Source organism: Tenrec ecaudatus, chromosome X (genome assembly GCF_050624435.1).
Source record: "Tenrec ecaudatus isolate mTenEca1 chromosome X, mTenEca1.hap1, whole genome shotgun sequence".
Classification (NCBI taxonomy): domain Eukaryota; kingdom Metazoa; phylum Chordata; class Mammalia; order Afrosoricida; family Tenrecidae; genus Tenrec; species Tenrec ecaudatus.
Window position 1 is genome coordinate 18,548,744 of NC_134548.1, and position 19,574 is coordinate 18,568,317.

General features: G+C 43.1%; 2 protein-coding genes across 2 annotated transcripts in view; both read left to right on the plus strand.

Annotated features, from left to right (window-relative positions):
- Positions 1–19,574, plus strand: part of MBTPS2 (membrane bound transcription factor peptidase, site 2) — a 60,344-nt gene that overhangs the window by 15,949 nt on the left and 24,821 nt on the right. Inside the window, exons 4-5 of the mRNA XM_075539509.1 lie at positions 8,362–8,465; positions 11,151–11,278. Coding sequence (XP_075395624.1) covers positions 8,362–8,465; positions 11,151–11,278 — 232 coding nt within the window. The remainder of the gene's footprint in view (positions 1–8,361; positions 8,466–11,150; positions 11,279–19,574) is intronic.
- Positions 15,991–18,386, plus strand: YY2 (YY2 transcription factor). Its single transcript, XM_075539510.1, has one exon. It carries the CDS (start codon positions 16,076–16,078, stop codon positions 17,387–17,389), a length of 1,314 nt encoding a protein of 437 aa, XP_075395625.1. The 5' UTR covers positions 15,991–16,075; the 3' UTR covers positions 17,390–18,386.

The window sequence follows — 19,574 nt, forward strand, 5'->3', positions numbered from 1 at the left end:
AAATAAGATAGAGTTCAGGAGAAGTGGAGAGTCGATTATTACATTTGCGTGAACTCTTGATTGCGCCATGTAACTCCTACCAAACGACCTTTCGTTGAATGGGTCTGGGGAAGAGACTGATGGGATTCACCTGTGAGTAATTGTGACCTGGATTCCCCGTAAGGCCATCCTGCTGCAGATGAAACGAGCCCACTGAGAAGCAGGGGTGTGACTTCTTTACTGGCAAGAGCCAGAAGTGGAGTGCCTCCTCTGGCTCCAACTTCTAGCTTACCCTGGCTGAAGTGCACCCACCACCACGTGAGAATTTCCTTGAACTCTCCCGAGTTCTGTGAGCCACTGCTGCGATTTGCGAAACTCCGAGACCCGAGGGACTATGCTCAAGGGAGAAGGTGGGGGGGGGGAGGGTGGCGGGGAGTGGATAGAGTAGTCGATCATCTTGCTAGAGCTGGACTTTGGGATTTTTTCAATCTCCTGCTCTTTGAAACTAGTTTGGTATCAATTCTTCCAAAAGAAACGGTGACCACAGAATGATGTGCATTCTTGTCTGGTGTCCATTCACAAGGGGCATGTTTTCAGTCTCCCCATCGTTTTGTGTATAGGCCCTTAAGTGTGTTGAGGAACTCGCCTTCTCTTGCCATTTTGCGGGATGCATTTTAGCAAGAATGGGGGTTGCAGTTTGTGTCAATTACTAGGTCCTTGGTTGTATGATGTTGGTTGTGTCTCTAATGTTTGGTGGATTATGTTGATTGATTTTCTAATGTCGAACCATGTTTACATACCTGGAAGGAATCTCACCTGGTTATGATACTGGCTAGGATTTTGTTGCGAATGTACACTGCCATGTCACAGAATTTGTTTATTAGTTCGGGTAATTTTCTTGTGGATTCATTGTTATTGCCTATGTACAGCAGCGGTTCTCAACCTGGGGGTTGCGACCCCTTTGGGTGGGTCGAACGGCCCTTTCACAGGGGCCACCTGATTCATAAATAGCAAAATGACAGTGATGAAGTAGCAACAAAAATAATGTTATGGTTGGGGGGGTCACCAACTCAGGAGGAACTGTATTCCAGGGTTGTGGCCGGAGGCAGGTTGAGAACCACTGTCCTAGAGGGTTGTTTTGAGTGGAATTGACTTGATTGAAGTAGGTTTTGTATTTTACCACAATAAAATTCAAAAGAAGGAGTCAGCTGCTTTCCATGCCGTGTCCTGCCCGCCCTGTATTTTCATGTATCCTTTTCCGTGTGTGCTTTGATTAATGGTGTGTGTTGTTTCTTGGCTTTGATTATGAGCTTTTGAAGCTGACAGTATGTACTTTCTGTTTACTGTGTAATTCCCTGCCGTCTCGTTCGGTATTAATTCCCCAAACCTGGCCCTCTTGTGTTATTGAGAGCTCAGGATTCTGGTACATCTAATACCCTGTGTGATTGTGGCAAGGACAGCAAATCAGTAGGGCCTACCATCTGCTGGTGCTGTCCCTCCCTCAGGCCCTTACCTTGTCTTGTGATAATATCCAGGAAAGTTTCCCAGGCACCCCTGTGACACGAAAGCAAGCGCACTTGTACAAAGTACACAACGTTAGAGAGCAATTCGAGAAAAGGAAATGGGCTAGATGCAGCAGGCAGGCCCCTGGTCAGATGGAGGTGGGACGGGGATATAGAAAATGGGACATTGCTGACCTGAGAAGAGGAGCCTGGTGGGGTCTAGAGCCAAAGAGTGTTGAATGTTGAAGATAATGAGCATACCTCATAAAGAAGTCTATTTCCTTGGACCTTGGCTCCCCCAGCTGAGACTCTAGCTGAAGTAAACACATCCACATGCAGGAGAAAATAGCATTCATCAAACTCTTTGTCTTAACAAAGATTTAGAAACCACCACAAAATAGAATAGTAAATGAAGAATGGTTAAATACATAACAGAATTGGTAGTTAATAGATTATGTATACATGGAAATGATGATTCTGAAAACTAGTTTTGTATCATGGGGAAAGGTGCTTGAAATTAATAGAATTTAGAAAGTGAACTAAACTGCACTATTTAAGTTAACAGTTATGAAAAGAAGCTTAACAAGGGACATTTCTCCTGTTCCACACAAAAGTAAAACAGCAACAAGAACACACCTATTTACTATAGACTTGAGCACTGAATATGGAAGCATAAGTTTGAGGGGGGCTACACAAAGTTCTTTTATTTCCATTTTCCCTCAATTGTGTTGAAACCCCGTCCTGTAAAACTAATGGCAAAAACCACAAAGACTGATCAATTTAGCAACTTTTAAAATGTATATGCCGAAATAAGTAAATAAAAGCAAGCAAACTAGGTGACAGGGTTGTGACACGTGTACTTCAGAGGGCAGCTATTCTTTCTTGATCTTTGAAGCGATCTTAGAGATGGGTAAGAAAAAAAGTAGCAAGTCATGAGTAGGTTACGTGCAGATGGTCAAAAACTAGGGGGAGGCCCGTGCCCAACCCCCTCGCCCTTCTGCTGGTGTCACAGCCAGATAGCCCCACATCTGCTGCTGCGGGGACAAGCTACAACACCGGAGCAGATATTCTTCGAGGCCTTTCTTCCAAGGCGCCTCCCTGCAGAATCAGGAAGAAAAGGTGAAAAGGCCGAAACCCACTGTCAATTTTTCCATTCCAACTGATAATTAGGCAACACAAGCCTCCCCCCACCCCCCAAAAAAATAATAAACTCCCTGCTATCAAGTCAGCCTCGGAGTGACCCTAAAGGACGTGTTAGACCATCCCCTGTGGGTTTCTGTGAATCTTTAAGGGGGCAGACAGTTTCATCTGTCTCCTATGGAGCAGCTGGTGGTTTTGAACTGTAGGGATTGCCGTTAGCAGCCCAACCCTTAACCCGTTGTGCCACCAGGGTTCTTTTTACCAAGAAACAAACCCAAACCAAATCCACTGACATTGAGTCAGTTCCTACTACTCATAGGGACCGTATAGTCAGGGAAGAACTGCCTGTCAGCGTCTGAGACTGTAACTCTTCACTGGAGTAGAAAGCTGCCGCTTTCTCCTATGGAGAGGCTGGTGTCGAACTGCTGACCTTGTTGTTAGCGCAATCACCACGCCACCAGGGCTCATTGCCAAGAAGCAAATTATACCACAAAAAAAACTCAACGAGCGATCCCAGCCCTCCCGCCCAGCCCAGCTGTTTAGCACCACCACTGACAAGACCCGCCCGCCAGCTTCACAAGCACGCCGCGTGGATACACCATCGGTTTCAAGCCCGCCCCTCTGGAAATTCAGAATGCCTTGGTGAACTGCCGACAAATCGCGACACTGGCGTCCATAGCCGATAGCTTCCCCTCGCTTCCGCATTGTTGTGTTCTTGCTGCGAAAATTCCATCTGCTTGATACTCTTAAAAAGTAAGGGGAAGGTTCAGCTTCACTAATGTTCAGAGAAATGTCAGTTCTAAAATGCTCTAGTGCCTCTCACATTTCAGGTTTGAGTAAATGCGATTGCTTATGATGAAGGAAGGGTCTGCCCATTGGAGACCTGTTGGGTGATAATCGGGGTTTCAAAGAGAGCATGGGAAATTTTCATTGCTTTCAATTCCGTTTACTCAGAACTTTTTGAAGCCCCTTAATACATCTCCAAGGAACCTTGGTGGAGTAGTGGGTTACACCCATATGTGAACCGCAAGGTCAGCAGTTCAAAACCACTAGCTGCTCCTTGGTAGAAAGACAAGGCTTTCTATTCCCACAAATATTTACAGTCTCAGAAACCCACAAGGGCAGTTCTACCCTGCCCGATAGGGTCACTATGAGTCAGCATCAAGTCAACTTCATTGAGTTTCGTTGTTGGTGGTTTTTTAAATATGCATCTCCATGTCCTGTAAATTTTTTGTAATAATGTTAACTATCTGCTCTCTGTGAGAGATGTTTAAGCAACAAAGACTATCTCCTATAATGCTCAAAATTCGCCTTTTATGTTGATGCAGTTATTCTCATTCCCATCCTTCAGTGATGAAACTAAAGTATTAGAACAATAATCTTTTCTGCCCTGTGGTTGCTTGGTTTGTGATGGAGCTAGGACCTCAAGCTCCAGAACCACAGCCTTTACCTGTCTATGCTTTATCAAGAATTTAGGCCCCGAATCTTTGGGTATATATGTATAAATATGTTGATCACATGAGAGCAGAAATGTAAAAATATAAAATAATGGAATACAGGGTAGCTATTAAAAACTCACATTGAGCCAGAAAAGATTCGTGGGAAAATGTGCATGAACCTGTTAAGTGAAAAGGGCAGGAGTCGAAACCTTAGTTACAGTAAGAGTATAGTATGTAAAGATACGTGTGTACGAAAAGACTAGAAGGACAGACATGAAAACATTGACAGTGTTTTTTGCGTGTGCTTTGGAAAGAGAATGATAGAGAACAGGTTTTTTTTTTAATTTTCCAGCATGAAATATATTTTATAATTAATTTAAAGTAGTCATGATTAGTAAAAGGAAGGAAGGAATTTCCTCCAGAAGCATACCTTTTGGGTCCCAAATCCTGGCCTGTGAGAAATGGATGCTCAGTGTGTAAACTGGATTAATGATGCCGTGCATAGCACACTTAGCCTTGTTTTTAGACTTACTTTTATAGATGGCTTAACTCAAATGTGATTATCTTACAGAAAGATTCTTGGCTACCTCCCTCCCCTCCAAAAAAAAAATAATAGCACACCCCCATCAACAGCATACTTCCCTTGGGTATGCAATATTACATACATGAACTTTTCATATTATAAACTTTGTACTGTGAATTCAGGCAGCATGACTTACTGTTTCCTGTTTCTATTCTTCTTTCCTAACATTTCTGAACTTTCTCGTTGGATAAGTGCTGCTCCTTTGGTTTCAAATGGATTATTAGTCTGCGTTGTGCATACCTCCCTGGGAGTATTCTTCTTGTGGGCCTTGTCTATTTGTGGTTGCAAATTTAGCCATAGGGGTGAGTTCATTTCCAGATCTGTGAAGGCTAGCTGAGGGCCATGGTCTCGGGGGTTCCACCAGGCTCTATCTGACCACTAAGCCTGGTCTCTAGGATTTTGAGGTTCGTTCCCATACTTCTTCCACTCAATCCAGGACCTTTTCATGTGATCCCTTTCAGAACAGTTGGTTCTGATAGTAGCAGCAGGCACCGTCTACTTCGTCAGGTTGCAAGGTTGGAGAGACTGATGTTTGTGTGGTCCATTAGTCCAATGGACGGTTTGTTTCCACGTGTCATTGTTTCCTTCACTCTTCTTTCCTCTGGACACAGAGGACCAATAGTTGCACCTTAGATGGCCACTTGTGAGCTTTTAAGATCCCAGTCTTTATGGCCTATGTTATACCACTTGACCTTGGTGTCCCCAAGACAATGTTCCTGAGACCTCCAGTGACTTTCCCTCAAGACGTTCGATTAAGGTTAAGAAGTTTTCATGATTTTGGCCCCAGTATGCTCTACCCCATTCATGGATATATTTGCAACAACAATAAATACCCATGTATGAATATCGTGTCAAATATACATATTTGACTGTGTATCTGTGGGTGTACTCCCCTCTCCCTCCCACATCCATTCTGCCCGCCTATCTGGCCATGCATCTATTTGCAGTTCACTGTTTGTTTATGCAGGATTTTATGTGTAATATCATTTACCTCTATTGCCTTTAACTCTTAGACTCCCTCTCACTGTCTTCCGCTACCACCATCATTTTAGGCTGACTTCCCTCACTGTACACTGCTTCCCCTTTCATTCACGTTACCACATATCTACCACCTAGCCAGTAATTTACCCGCCCTGCCTGTTACACCCTGGTAACTGTCATAGAATGCTTCATTTAGTGTGAAAGCCTGTTCTTGACTTTTTACAATAGTGTCAGAAAATATTTGCTCTCTTGTGATTGACTCGTTTCACTCAATATAATGTCCTCCAGGTCCATCGTATGCTTCACAGATTCATGATTATGCTTTAAAATGATGTAGTATTCCATTGGGTGTATGTGTTGTTTATCCATTCTTCCATTGCTGGACAGTTAGGTGGTTTCCATCTTTTTGCTATTGTGAATAGTGCTGCAGAGAACATGGGTGTGCACATATCTATTCATGTTGTACCTCATGTGCTTAGGATGTGTACCGTGTAACAGGATTGCTGGGTCATGTGGCATTTCTATTTCCAACCCTTTAAGGAAACACAATACTGTTTTTTACAGTGGTTACACCATTTGACAGTCCCATCAGCACTATACTAAGGGGTTACCCCCCCCCAAAAAAAAGGGTGAGGAAAAGCAGAAAAAGGGCCAATGGGCAGAGCTATCAGAGTATGCATTTTTCATGCTAGGCGAGATTCCAGCAATTCACTCTGAGTTAGTGTACCCAGTGGCATAATCTGGGAAGGTTCTCTCTGGTCACTGAATTCTTTTCCTAAAAACAGTTTCACTAGAAACTTGTTTTTGTGGTGGCCAATTTAAGAGAACAGTGTGCAGATGTGAAATTTGTTTCCTGCTCGGGAAAAATGACTTCCTCCCCCCCCACTATCATGATCCCAATTCTACCTTGCAAATCTGGCTAGACCAGAGAATGTGCATTGGTACAGATAGCAACTGGAAACACAGGGAATCCAGGACAGATGACTCCTCCAGGACCAGTGATGAGAGTGGCGATGCCTGGAGGGTGGAGAGAATGTAGGGTAGAAAAGAGGAACTGATTACAGGAATCTACGTATAGCCTCCTCACTGGGGGAGGGAAAGACAGTGGGGGGGGACGTCAGACAGTGTAATATATGACAAAATAATAATAATAATAATACATGAATGATGAAGGGTTCATGAGGTGGGGGGCTGGAGTGGGAAGGGGGAAATGAGCAGCAGATATTAAGGGCTCAAGTAGAAGGCAAATGTTTTGAGAATGGTGATGGCAACAAATGTACATATGTTCTTGACACATGGATGTATGTATGGATTGTGTTAAGAATTGTATGAGCCCCAATAAAATGATTTAAAGAAAAAGAAAAATGACACAGAAACTGTTGTGATGTTGAACACAGCTTACAAAGACAGCGCTATGGGAAAAACTCAAGTGTATGAGTGGATTTCTCATTTTAAAAAAGGTAAAATGTCGATTGATGACAAACCTCGTTCAGGATGTCCCTCGACTTCCCCAGTGGATGAAAGTATCCACGCATAGTGCAATTTGGAGTTCATTCCACCGGGTCAGATTGTTAATCAAGCTTTCTATTTAGAGGTTCTGAGAGGTTAGCATAACAGTGTGTGACAAAAAGGGCCTGGTTTGTGGCAGACTGGGGACTGTTTTGCCATCACAACAGTGCACCTGCTCATGCAGCCATCTCAATATGCCAATTTTTGGCAAAAAACAAAAAACACATCATGCCTCTTTTGCTCCACACACCTAGCTCCATGCGACTTCTTTTTGTTTCTGTGAATGCAAAGGGACATGAAAGGATAGCGATTTGAGGCTGTAAAAGAGGTGAATAATAAAACGAGGGAGGTGCTGTCAGCCATCCATTCAGGTGAGTTTGAAAACTGTTTCCAAGAATGGAATCACAGATTTGACAAATATATTAAGTGTAATGGAGAGTACTTTGAAGATGATAAGGTGGTTTTGTAAAAAAAAAAAAATTAATACATAGCTTTGAAAACAAAATTCTTTTTGGGGGGAGTACTCCCTCATATAGACACATAGATATGAAAACACATAACAGTATAAAAGTTCGGAATGCAGTAAGATGAGATTAGGTGTTGTAATTTTTTTAAATCATTAAGAGGAAAGGGGAGATGTCAATAAATACATGTTTAACAGTAGTGAAGGGTACGTTCTGTAATAGTAGGATACGCACTGTTTCAGTGATCTAGTGCTGCCATAACAGAAATACCACAGTGATTCTCAAACAGAAGTTTAGTTTCTCATTGGGCACTCGCTCCAGGGAAAGGCATTCGCTCCCTGTTGGCATTGGGGGAAGGTCCTTGTCGCATTTCAACCTGTGTTTCTTGATTCCTTGGAGATCTCACGTGACATTGCACATCTCTTTAACATCTTGTTTACGGTTTGCTTAATCTGCTCTTTTATATCTCAAAATATTGACGCCATACAGTAGAGTACTACTGTCTCAGTATATCAAAGAAACCCATTCAAATGGGTTTATAGCCATAAGCATTATCGGAGAGCCAGATTCAACTTTAACTAAAGTTGTGCTTGTTACAGAGCTACTACCTTGTTTAAACACACAAACCAACAAACCCCTGACGCACGTGATTGTTTTTTCTAGCGTTAGAAATGGAGAGCACTCAACCTCAGAGGGTTCCGCGTGGAGTGAACATTGTGACCCCTTGCGCTCAAATGTGTCTATCTTATTGTGTTTCTAAACAGGTTCCCGGTGTAAATTTGCCTGTCAACCAGCTGACCTATTTCTTCGCTGCAGTCCTCATTAGTGGTGTTGTGCATGAACTTGGACATGGGATTGCAGCTATTAGGTATTTATGCTTACCTTAGTCTCTCTGTGCAAGACAGTGTTTCCTTTAGGCAGGTTTCGGACTTAGCTCTGTGAGGAGTGCCCAGTGCATACCCACCACTATTACTTTGAAATAACTTACCTTTTTTTTTTTTTTAGTTTTTTTCTTTTTTTTAACAATTTATTGGGGCTCATACAATTCTTATCACAGTTCATACATATACACACATCAATTGTATAAAGCACATCTGTACAGTCTTTGCCCTAATCATTTTTTTCTCCTCTTTTCTTTTTTTACATTTTATTAGGGACTCATACAACTCTTATCGCCATCCATACATATACATACATCAATTGTATAAAGCACATCCATACATTCCCTGCCCCAATCATTCTCAAAGCATTTGCTCTCCACTTAAGCCCCTAATAACTTACCTTTTATAGAGAAGATTAATATGTTGATGAATATACGCAGTAACCACGGACAGATCTGTGACCTGCATCCTTCTATCTTCTGTTGCCTGGGCATAACCACATGGCACAGCCTGATATTTTTTTTTATCTAATCCTGATACCTGATATTTTTGTTTGTTTATCATCAGGCCAGAAAAATAGCCACTGCTTTCAAAGCCCACCCACTTGCCTTCTGAAGATTTTTCTTTTTGTTTCGTTTTCTTTCAGACCATTTTATTAGGAGCTAATCCAGACATTATACCATCCCATAGTCCAATCGGTTCAAGCAGAATTGTACACTTGCTACCCAAATCAGTTTCAAAACAGTTTCCTCCTCCTTAAGCTCCTTGATAGCAGTCCCTCTCCCCCCTCCCACTGTCCCAGGAACCCTTATTCTAGTCGATGTCTCTATGGGTTCAACTATCCTGGGTTTCATTTACCGAAAAACATGTAACAGAGATTCAATAAGGCTACCCACCTCCATATAAAAAACCCCAGAAAATATTAAAAACCACATCAAGCACAAAGTGTGTTAAGTGACAAGATTTTAACCGATTGAGTCGGATTTATCATTGTAATCTATAGTCGTCTCTTCAGTACTCTCTGTCTCATCACCGAGTTATTCCCTTTGCTCAATTACGGTTAGAGGGAAATCACCGGAGGCTTACTCCCTGTGTGGATCCTGCCAATGTATTTTGAGCTTCTGCCGTCATCCATAGCCTTCTGCACACCAGAACCTCACGATTTAAGCTCTGATACTTTTCTTTCCTTCAGTTTGGAGTATATCATTTATAACCTTTGGGTCACAGATGTTGGTGTGCTTCTTCCATGTGCATTTAATTGACATCTCTTTTAGATGGCTGCTTGATTGGAAACAAACCTTTTAAGACCCCAGAGGCTAGTTTATCTGATACCGGGCACCATTTAATTTCTTTACCACCCTTTGCTATAGCCCCTGTATTTTCTGTGTTTCTGAAGACTTCTTTGGGTTAGCTGCTTTGGCTCACTTCCTCTCCTGGCTGTAGCAAGATAAGGGAGAGCACTGCATTGTTACAGATACCATGGGCCAAATAGAAGCTCAGGTGGAGCATGAGAGGACACGCACTGGGACTTGCTTCAAGTCACCTGCTCTGTTCTGGGTCTCAACTACCCCACTTGTGTCATTGGAATTACGCGTAAGCATTTGAAACCCTCCTGAAGGCTGCCTATACTAGTCATAGGGATGAGTCCAGCCCCGCAGTCTCTAGTGGGAATTACTGCCATGGTGAACAAATGCACTGACGGGGATGTGTTCTACCTTTGGACTGTGGCCCGTGGAAAAGATTAAGAAGAGCTGATGTGAAGGAGACTGTGTAATCACATCTTACTACTCCTCGTTTGCGTCTGAATGAGAATATTGACTGGCAATAAATAATTCCTCATCTGCCTAGCACATACGGCTCCAGAGGTGGGTGCGGCAGTGGCTCAGTAGACAGCTCCCTTTTAAGATCCCTTTCACCTGTACTTCAGCATGATCACCAATCACAATGTGTTTATGAAATAATGTGGGTACGTTTTTATACAATCCCACCTGACCTCCCCAAAAGTTAATTTTACATTTGTATTGTGGACAGCATAATACATGTGGGTGATGCTTTTTGTGAGCGGCTATCTAGCCTTCTGACACTGCTAAAAGTAACATCATTTGGAGAATGAACTGACACAAAATTATTAATGAAGGAGAATATTTTCCTGATTCTTTTAAGGGCAATATAAGCATTATGCATTTTTTAAAATGCACTTACTTTAATGTTAGTGCAGCAAGCACATATACTTGGATAAATACCCACCATTATTTATAACAGGTAAGGCAAACCCAATCATGTAGGTAGTTTTCTTAAATTATATATTCTAAAGTGTCCTTTGAAAATAAATCATCAACATGTTTTTCATTTAGTTTCTCACAAATATTTACCACCTTTCTATGTGAGTACTTTCAAGTTGATTTGCTCAGCATATTGATGTATAAAAAATTTGAAGTTGTAGGTCTATTCAAAATGTCTGGTTATACCGAATTCAATTTCACAGATAAGTAATCTGCATACTTAAAGAGCATTACAGTTATGTAAAGGCTATCCAGAGAGGGGGCTATCCAGAAAGACTTGTTTACATAAAATTGAATTACAGTTAAGAGTCTTAAAATTACATCTATGATTCATTTCACAAATGTGATATCATTAGTAAGTTCATTCATTTTTCTTGTGTGATTTCTTAGGGAACAAGTTCGATTTAATGGCTTTGGGATTTTTCTCTTCATTATTTATCCTGGAGCATTTGTTGATCTGTTCACCACTCATTTGCAACTTATATCACCGGTGCAGCAGCTAAGGATATTTTGCGCAGGTAACAGACTTAATTGTTTTTTAAACGTATTTATCTGTATATTGTTCATGAGGACCCTGGAGTAGTGGTGATCCACATGGTTGGGAGGTAAAAACCACCAGCAGCTCTAGGGAAGAAAGACTGAGCGTTCTGTTCCTGTAAACAGTTATAGGCTCCGAAACCCACAGGGGACCACTATGAGTCAGCATCGACTGGATGGCCGTGAGTATATATTGTTAATGGTTTTATAGAAAGTACTCAAATCACACGGGGCAACAGCTTATCTGTGTAGAAGACTCCTCCTAGTCAAAAGAAGTAGAGCAAGATAAATGTATATACCATTTTCTTTTCTAAGACAAAATTATATAATACAGATATTTAAATACATTATAAAATTTTAAATACATATAAAAGAGAGGGAGAAAAAGCACTTCGTTTCTACTGCACCTAGGAAATATTTACAAGCTGAAGCGTAAACTATGACTATCAGCTCAGCTGATACATAGCGAGTCTGCCTCAAATGAAGGAAGAACATGCGGAGACAATCAAGAGATGACTGAAATAATTCAGGAATAGAGGAGACAGGTTTTGTAAGGTTGGGTGGTAAGCTCTGACAAAGAGTCTGATGAGTGAAACAACTGGAGCAAACTCGTATAACTGGGAAAACACAGTTTCATCTGAATGAAGTTGACATAAAACTACTCCACCACAGATATGCATCTATTTCAATGGAACCTTTAAGCAAATTTAAATTCTTACCCAGGCCATGACAAGAACTACTAAACAAAATTTACAAAGCTTTCATTCTACTTGGATCCACAATCAGCGCTCATGGGAACAGCAGTCAAACAAGCAAATAGCATTTGCATTGGGCAAATCTACTGCAAAAGCAAAACTCTCTTTAAAGTGTTAAAAGAGCAAAGATGTCATTTTGAGGACTGAGGTGTACCTGACCCAAACCATCCTATTTCCCATCACTTCATATGCAAGCAGAAGCTGGATGATACATAAGGAAGAGGAAAGAAGACTCGATGCCTTTGACTATGGTGTCGGTAAAGAATAATGAGTATGTCATAGCCTGCCAGAAAAATAAAGCAATCTGTCTTGGAAGAAGTGCACACAGTCAGAATGATCCTGAGAAGCAAGGATGGTGAGACGTCAGCTCAGGTGCTTTGGACACGTGTATTGGGAGGATGGCCCTGCAGGTCATCATGCTTGGTAAAGTCAACCGTCAGTGAAAAAGAATGCCCTAAATGAGGTGGATTGACACAGTGGCTGCAGCAATAGGACAAGTGTGACAATTGGTGTGAGGATGGCACAGAAGTGGGCAATGTTTCATTTTGTTGTATGTAGGGCCACTGTGAATCAGAACCAACCTGACAGCCCCTAACAACAACATCAAATTAGAGGGAGGAAAAGTAAAAAGTTAGGAAGTCTATGTACTAATTTTCTTAACTTTAGAGTGTAGAAACAAATTGTACTAGAAATTGATAAATCCTAAAATAGATGTTTTATTGTACCATTTAAATTTACAAATGTAAACAATACAATATCTAGAAACACCTGACGGGCTTTTTAAGCTTTTTTTCCCAGGCTTTTTTAAGCATGAAATACTTAAACCAAAGAAAACAGACTATATCAGAAAATAAAATAAAGTAAGAAAATTAAGACCAAACATCTCTTTTCTTTTTAAAAAAAATCATTTTATTAGGGACTCATACAACTCTTATCATAATCCATGCATACATCCATTGTGTGTCGAGCACATTTGGACATTTGTTGCCATCATCATTCTCAAAACATTTGCTTTTTATTTGAGCCCTTAGTATCAGCACCTTATTTTTCCCCTCCTTCCCCACCCATGCCCCATGGACCCTTGATAATTTATAAATTATTATTTTTTCACCTGTTCCTAATACTTTATTGGTCACCTTAGGCCCATACCCCGGTGGGTGAACATCTGGAAAGGGGGGGTCACCATCCATTAGCTACTAGGGGCATGGGAAGACCTTAGCCCAGTCCTCCAAGGTCCCAAATGAGGAGTTTCAAGGGAGCTGTCTGGCCTTTCCTGGGTCAGCACAGGTGGGAAGAGAAGACCCACACTTCTCCCGTTGGCAGATCTAGTTGTGCTTGGAGAAGTATTCCTTGTTGCTGTCCACATTGGGCTTGATTGTGTCGCTGCCTGGCTTCCAGCCAGCGGGACACACTTCCCTGTGCTCATCCATGTACTGGAAATCCTGGACCAGCCTCAGAGCCTGCTCCACGGAGCACCCCACAGGCAAGTCATTGACCGTGATCTGATGGACACCCTTGCCATCGATGATAGAGACCCCTGTAAGCGACGCCTTCATCTTCCTTTAGCACACCATAGTCATGGGATAAGCTTCTGGTCACATCAGGCAGCAGGGGGAGGTACAGGGGACTCCTTCCAGGGAGTGTTGATCCAAGCCAGGTGGGTGAACCCTGAGAGTCCACGGAGACCCCCAGCACCTCACAGCTGAGCTTTCAGAAGTCATCGGCGTGCTGGCTGAAAGCAATGTTCTCTGTGGGGCACACAAAGGTCAAGTCCAGAAGGTAGAAAAAGAGCACCACGCACTTCCCTCTGTAGTTGGAAAGCTTCACCTCCTCGAAGGCGCCGTCCACCACGGCCGTGGCCTGGAAGTTGAGGGCGGGCTTTCCGATGTGTGCGTTGCCGGAGGCCATCACTAAAAGCTGCATGGGCTAGGGCCAGACATACGGACAGGCAGAAGCGCAGACTCACGTTCTCTCATCCAGATTATTATTTTGTCATGTCTTACACTGTCTGATGTCTCCCGCCATCACCCACTTTTATGTGTGCATCCCCCAGAGAGGGGGTTATATGTATCTCATTGTGATCGGTTCCTACTTTCTACCAGACCTTCCCTCCACCCACCCAATATCACCACTCTCACCACTGGACCTTGGGGCTTCATCTGTCCCGGATACCTTGTGTTTCCAGTTCCTATCTGAACCAGTGTACATGCTCTGGTGTAGCCAGAGTTGTAAGGGAGAATTGGGATCATGATAGTTGTGGGGGTGGGGGTGGGGAAGCAATAAAGAACTAGAGGAAAGTTGTATGTTTCATCATTGCTACACTGCCCCCAGACTGGTTCGTCTCCCCCTCGAGACCCTTTTGAAAGGGGATGGGATGTCCAGTTGCCTACAGATAGGCTTTGGGCCTCCACTCTGAAATCCCCTCACTTACAATGATATGATTTTTATTCTTTGTTGCCTGATACCTGATCTCAACGACACATTGTCATCACACAGGCTGATGTGCTTCTTCTACGTGGGCTTTGTTGCTTCTCAGCTAGATGGCTGTTTGCTTCAAGCCTTTAAGACCCCAGATGCTATATCATTTGATAGCCGGGTACCATCAGATTTCTTCCCCACATCTGCTTATGTACCTGCTTTGTCTTCAGTGATTGTGTTGGGAAGATGAGCATCATGGAATGCCAGTTGAATAGAACAAAGTATTCTTGCATTGATGGAGTACTTGAGTGGAGGCCCAATGTCCATCTGCTACCTTAATACTAAACCTATAAATATATGCAAATAGATCTATTTCCCCTTCATCATATATCAGTATATTTTATATATGTACCTGCCTGTATTTAGACCTCTATAAATGCCCTTTGCCTCCTAGTCCTTTCCTCTATTTCCTTTTACTTTCCTCTTGTTCCTCTATCATGCTCAACCATCATTTGGGTTTCAGTAATTCCTCTCGGGTGCATTGCCTTGATCAAGCCCTACCAGGCCTCTTACACTCTCCTCGCCACTGATTTTGGATCACTTGTTTTATGGTGCTATTCTTACGACCCTAAAAACAAACATCAATCAAGCCAGTGGAAGACGCCATCGTCACCTTACCGCGCCCCCCCAAAAAAAACATCAAGTGAAATCAAAGGTTGAGACGATGCTCATTTGTTTTTTGTTTTTAATGTGAGGCGGGGGAGAGGCATTTGGAGTTCATTTAACCACATCAGACTGTTATCAAGCTTTCTATATAGAGGTTCTGAAAAGATTACATAGCAGTGTACAACCAAAAAGGTCCTAATTTGTGGCTTACGCGGGGACTGGTTTTGCCACCACAACAATGCAGCTGCTCACACAGCCATCTCAGTGCACCAGTTTTTGTCAAAAACCAGAATGCCTCTCTTGCCCAACACACCTTACCTGACCTCGCTCCGTGCAACTTCTTTTGTTTTTGTGAATGAAGAGGACATGAAAGGACAGAGATTTGATGATGTAGAAGAGATGAATTAAGAAACGAGGGAGATATCCAAACAAATGAGTGTGAAAATTGTTTCCAAGAATGGAATTTTAGATTTTACAAATGTATTAAGTGTAACAGAGAGTACTTTGAAGGTGATAAGGTTGTTTCGTAAAAAAATCCGGGTTTGGAGTGGTACCGTCTCATAACAAAGTTTAGCTTTAGCGTCGCTGCAGTGCAAGCTGGGGGCTGGGTACAAAGGAGCCTTAGTATTCATGTGTGAGCTTGTGTATATGGGCGTGGCTTACGGTAGACTTTTGCGCCTGCGCAGTTTTCCAGAAGCGCTTGCGTGAGGACCCGGAAGTTGTAGTCGTGCATCTCGAACCGCGGATCGGTTCAGTCGACTTCGTGCTTTTTGCCGCCTTTTCTCCACTTCCACCCCCCAATTTTACGGCGTAGAGGAAGCCATGGCAGCTCACGCAACTATGGATTCAGAGGATCTTCTGTTTTTCCCTACCAACGACCCCTGTGACCTGCCGGCAGACGTCTTAGAACCTCAACAGGGTGAGGTAGAGACGATCGCTATGGCGACTGTTCCTGTGGAAACCTTTCAGTACGGAGATCTCGGTGGCAGCTGGGTCCACGGAGGCCACGACCAGTCTCCTCCGATCGTGCTGCAGCCCGTCTTCCCCGACACCCTGATGCAGGAAGGTGAAGCTGAGGACTTCGTCGCGGTGCAGCCGCGGGAAGAGGTGGTGGGCGACTCCGACACCAGCCGCGACTTGGAGGACCTTCTCGGCCCGGCCGGTGCCAGTCAGGACGAATGCTTCCAGCAGTTGCTGGCCGCCTTTTCCGCCTCTGCGTCGCTGAGCGGCAGCCCCAGTAAGCCGTTCTACCCCAGCGACGCGTATCCATCGTGCAGCGAGGCCGGGCCGGGACCCAGCCGCGCCAGCGGCGCCGCGGCCGGCCTCAGCCACTCCGGCACGGAACCAGGTACCAAAAAATGGGTGCCAAGGCTGGTCCAGATTAAGACCCTGGAGGGTGAGTTCTCTGTCACCATGTGGACCTCCAGTGCAAATAGAGGCCACGAAGTGGGGGGTCCAGCCGAGACTGGGACTGTGGCGGCAGCGGCATTGGCAGCAGAGGCCGGGGCCACGGAGACGGCCGAGGGGAAGGCGGAAGCCGAGGCCGAGGCGGCCGAAGGGAAGGTGGAGGCGGCGGAGATGACGGAGCCGGCCGAGGGGATTGTGGAGGCAGAGATGGCCGAGGCGGCCGAACGGGAGGCGGAGGCGGCGGAGATGGCTGCGGCGGCCGAGGGCAAGGCGGAGGCGGCGGTAGCGGAAGCGGAGGCGCCTGAGCCCATGGAGGCTGCAACAACTGAAGAACGAAGTGGGAGAGTCTCCCCTCCTGATTTTTCGGAGTACCTGACTGGGAAGAAATTCCCTCCAGGTGGAATACCAGGCGTGGACCTCACAGATCGTAAACAACTGGCAGAATTTACCAAAATGAAGCGGAAAAAACCGAAAGACGACTCTACCCGAACCATACCGTGCCTTCATGCTGGCTGCGACAAGAAGTTCCACGATAATTCGGCTTTGAGAAAGCATTTGCATGTCCATGGCCCTAGAGTGCACGTGTGCCCCGAGTGTGGCAAACATTTCCTCGAGAGCTCCAAGCTCAAGCGACATCAATTGGTTCACACCGGCGAGAAGCCTTATCATTGTGTGTTTGAAGGCTGTGGCAAGTGCTTCTCCCTTGATTTCAATCTGCGCACTCATGTGCGAATCCATACTGGCGACCGGCCCTTCGTGTGCCCCTTTGCAGGTTGTTCTAAGACGTTCACGCAGTCAACTAATCTCAAGTCGCATGTCCTAACCCATGCCAAGAAGGCCAAGTGAAGGGGACACCCTGCACAAGCCGGGCAGCCATCTTCCAGAATTGTCATGGGGAGGGGCTGCCGCCCTTGGTTTCTTAATTCTAGTAAAAGAGTTTTTAAAAACGAATTATTTCCATCTAAATAAATGGCCATGTTTGGATACAGTAAATTTTCTTTTATTTTTTTTAAGTTTTATATCGATGTGTTGTAATCTTATATAGTATAAGATAGCATTAGTAATTTTTATTTTGTTCTGTGATGTCACTGTAAAGTACAGTGTTTTTGTAAAGTTCAGCCCCAACAGGAAATAATTCTTCACTTCAAAGCATATAACCGTGCTGCAAAATGGTTTGTTGTGTAACTTTTGTTTGTGTGTGTGTGTATATATATATATAGTTCATATTGTTAACGGTTTTGAAATATTTTATATTTTCTACATGTTGGTACTTGCTACTTTAAGGGGATAGTTCTGGTTGTTTTCTGCAGTTTGATAACTGCATGCAGCTGATTTCTTTAAAAGAGTGGGACAGTTTGGGGCTTATAGCAAGTTGCTTTCTGAAATAGTTTTCCTGTATAAAAGAAGTGACAGATTTTGTTTGCTGTCTTAATTGTTGTTGTAACCCTTGAGGTTAAAATATTTTGTGTACCTATCATTTTAGCTATATTGAATTATATAGTATTGACTATTAAATATGCATTTATAGGAAGGTTGAATTATATAGTGTTAACTATTACATAAGACTGTAGGAAGGTTGAATTATATAGTGGTAGCTACTAGATAAGACTTTGTAGGAAGGTTGAATTTTATATAGTATTAACTATTAGATATGACTTTGTAAGAAAGTTGAATTGTATAGTGTTGATTATTAGATAGGACTTTGTAGGAAGGTTAAGTTTGCAGCTGTTTATTTTCCCCAAATGGAAAGAAGTTTCTTCGGTGTTATTTTTTGCTTGTTTGGCTCTAGAAAATGATGGTCAGTTGTAGGATATATTGCATTGACATTGACTTTTCAACACTTGATATGTTTAACTGTAACAGAAAAAGCAACAATAAAAGGTCTGATTAAAGAGTAAATTAACTTGCCTATTTAAATACTATAGCTGACTACTACATAGAAAAGTGGGGGTGCGGTGGGGAGGATGCTACTGGCATCTAATGTGTAGAAGCCAGAGGTACTGCTAACTATCTTACAATGCATATAATCATTATCTGGCCAAAAATACTATCATGCTGCTTTTGAGAAAGCCTGTTGTAAAAAAAAAAAAATCAATGCATAAGGTGTTTTTTTAGCAGAAACTGTTCGACCACCCTTGTGGCCACTGAGTCATGATGGGCAGATCGCGAGTCCAGAGGAGTGATCTTACACCAGCTGCGTCCTTGACCATGAGTCAGAGTTAATGCTGCCCTATGCCCCCGCATTTGTTCATGCCTTACTTCTGTGGCTGCTGTTTAGATGAGTAAAATCCTGGCAAACTGCTTGAGGGAAAGTTGAATGTAGCATGTGATAAAGGCGACAACTGTAGTCAGTTGGGATGGAGTTTGCAAAATTGTCTTTGAACTTAGCACCTTGGGGAATATTTTGGCTAACCTCCTAAATTGGATTCCATTTTTATTTCGATTTTTCTTTTTTCTTTCTTTTTTTGGTCAGTGAAGCATCAAAACACCAGAAAAGTTTTCTTTTATAATCTTCACGTGGGAAGAAGCTTAGTAGAAAGGAACCATTAGATCATACAAAAATTTTAAATGTCTATGAAGCCAAACAACAAATCAGAGGAAGTAATTATCATCACCTGTCACAAAAGAATAATTTTCTCAATGTACCAGGGGATTTCAGAAAATTTGTGGGAAAATGAGATTCAATGGTGGGGGGCGGGGGGATAATAGAAATTGTCATGACCTTTTAGAAACCTTGATTTTGCGCACTTAAAATTGGCAAGTGAAAGGCAAATCAACTCCCCACCCATACACACACACATTTTGAAAAGTAAAAATGTAAGCAGACCATGGGTAGAAATAGGCAGTTAAATTGTCTGACAACAGAAAGACATAGTGTAGTCTTTAAACGAACAGGGGAAATAAACAAGCACATAATTAAATGTAAACAAAGCATTATGTTTTTACTTTGCATCCCCCTGGCAATCCATCCAGTGCTGGGCGGAGGGTGGAGACCGGGATACATATCTGCATGCTGCTTATAAGCACATGA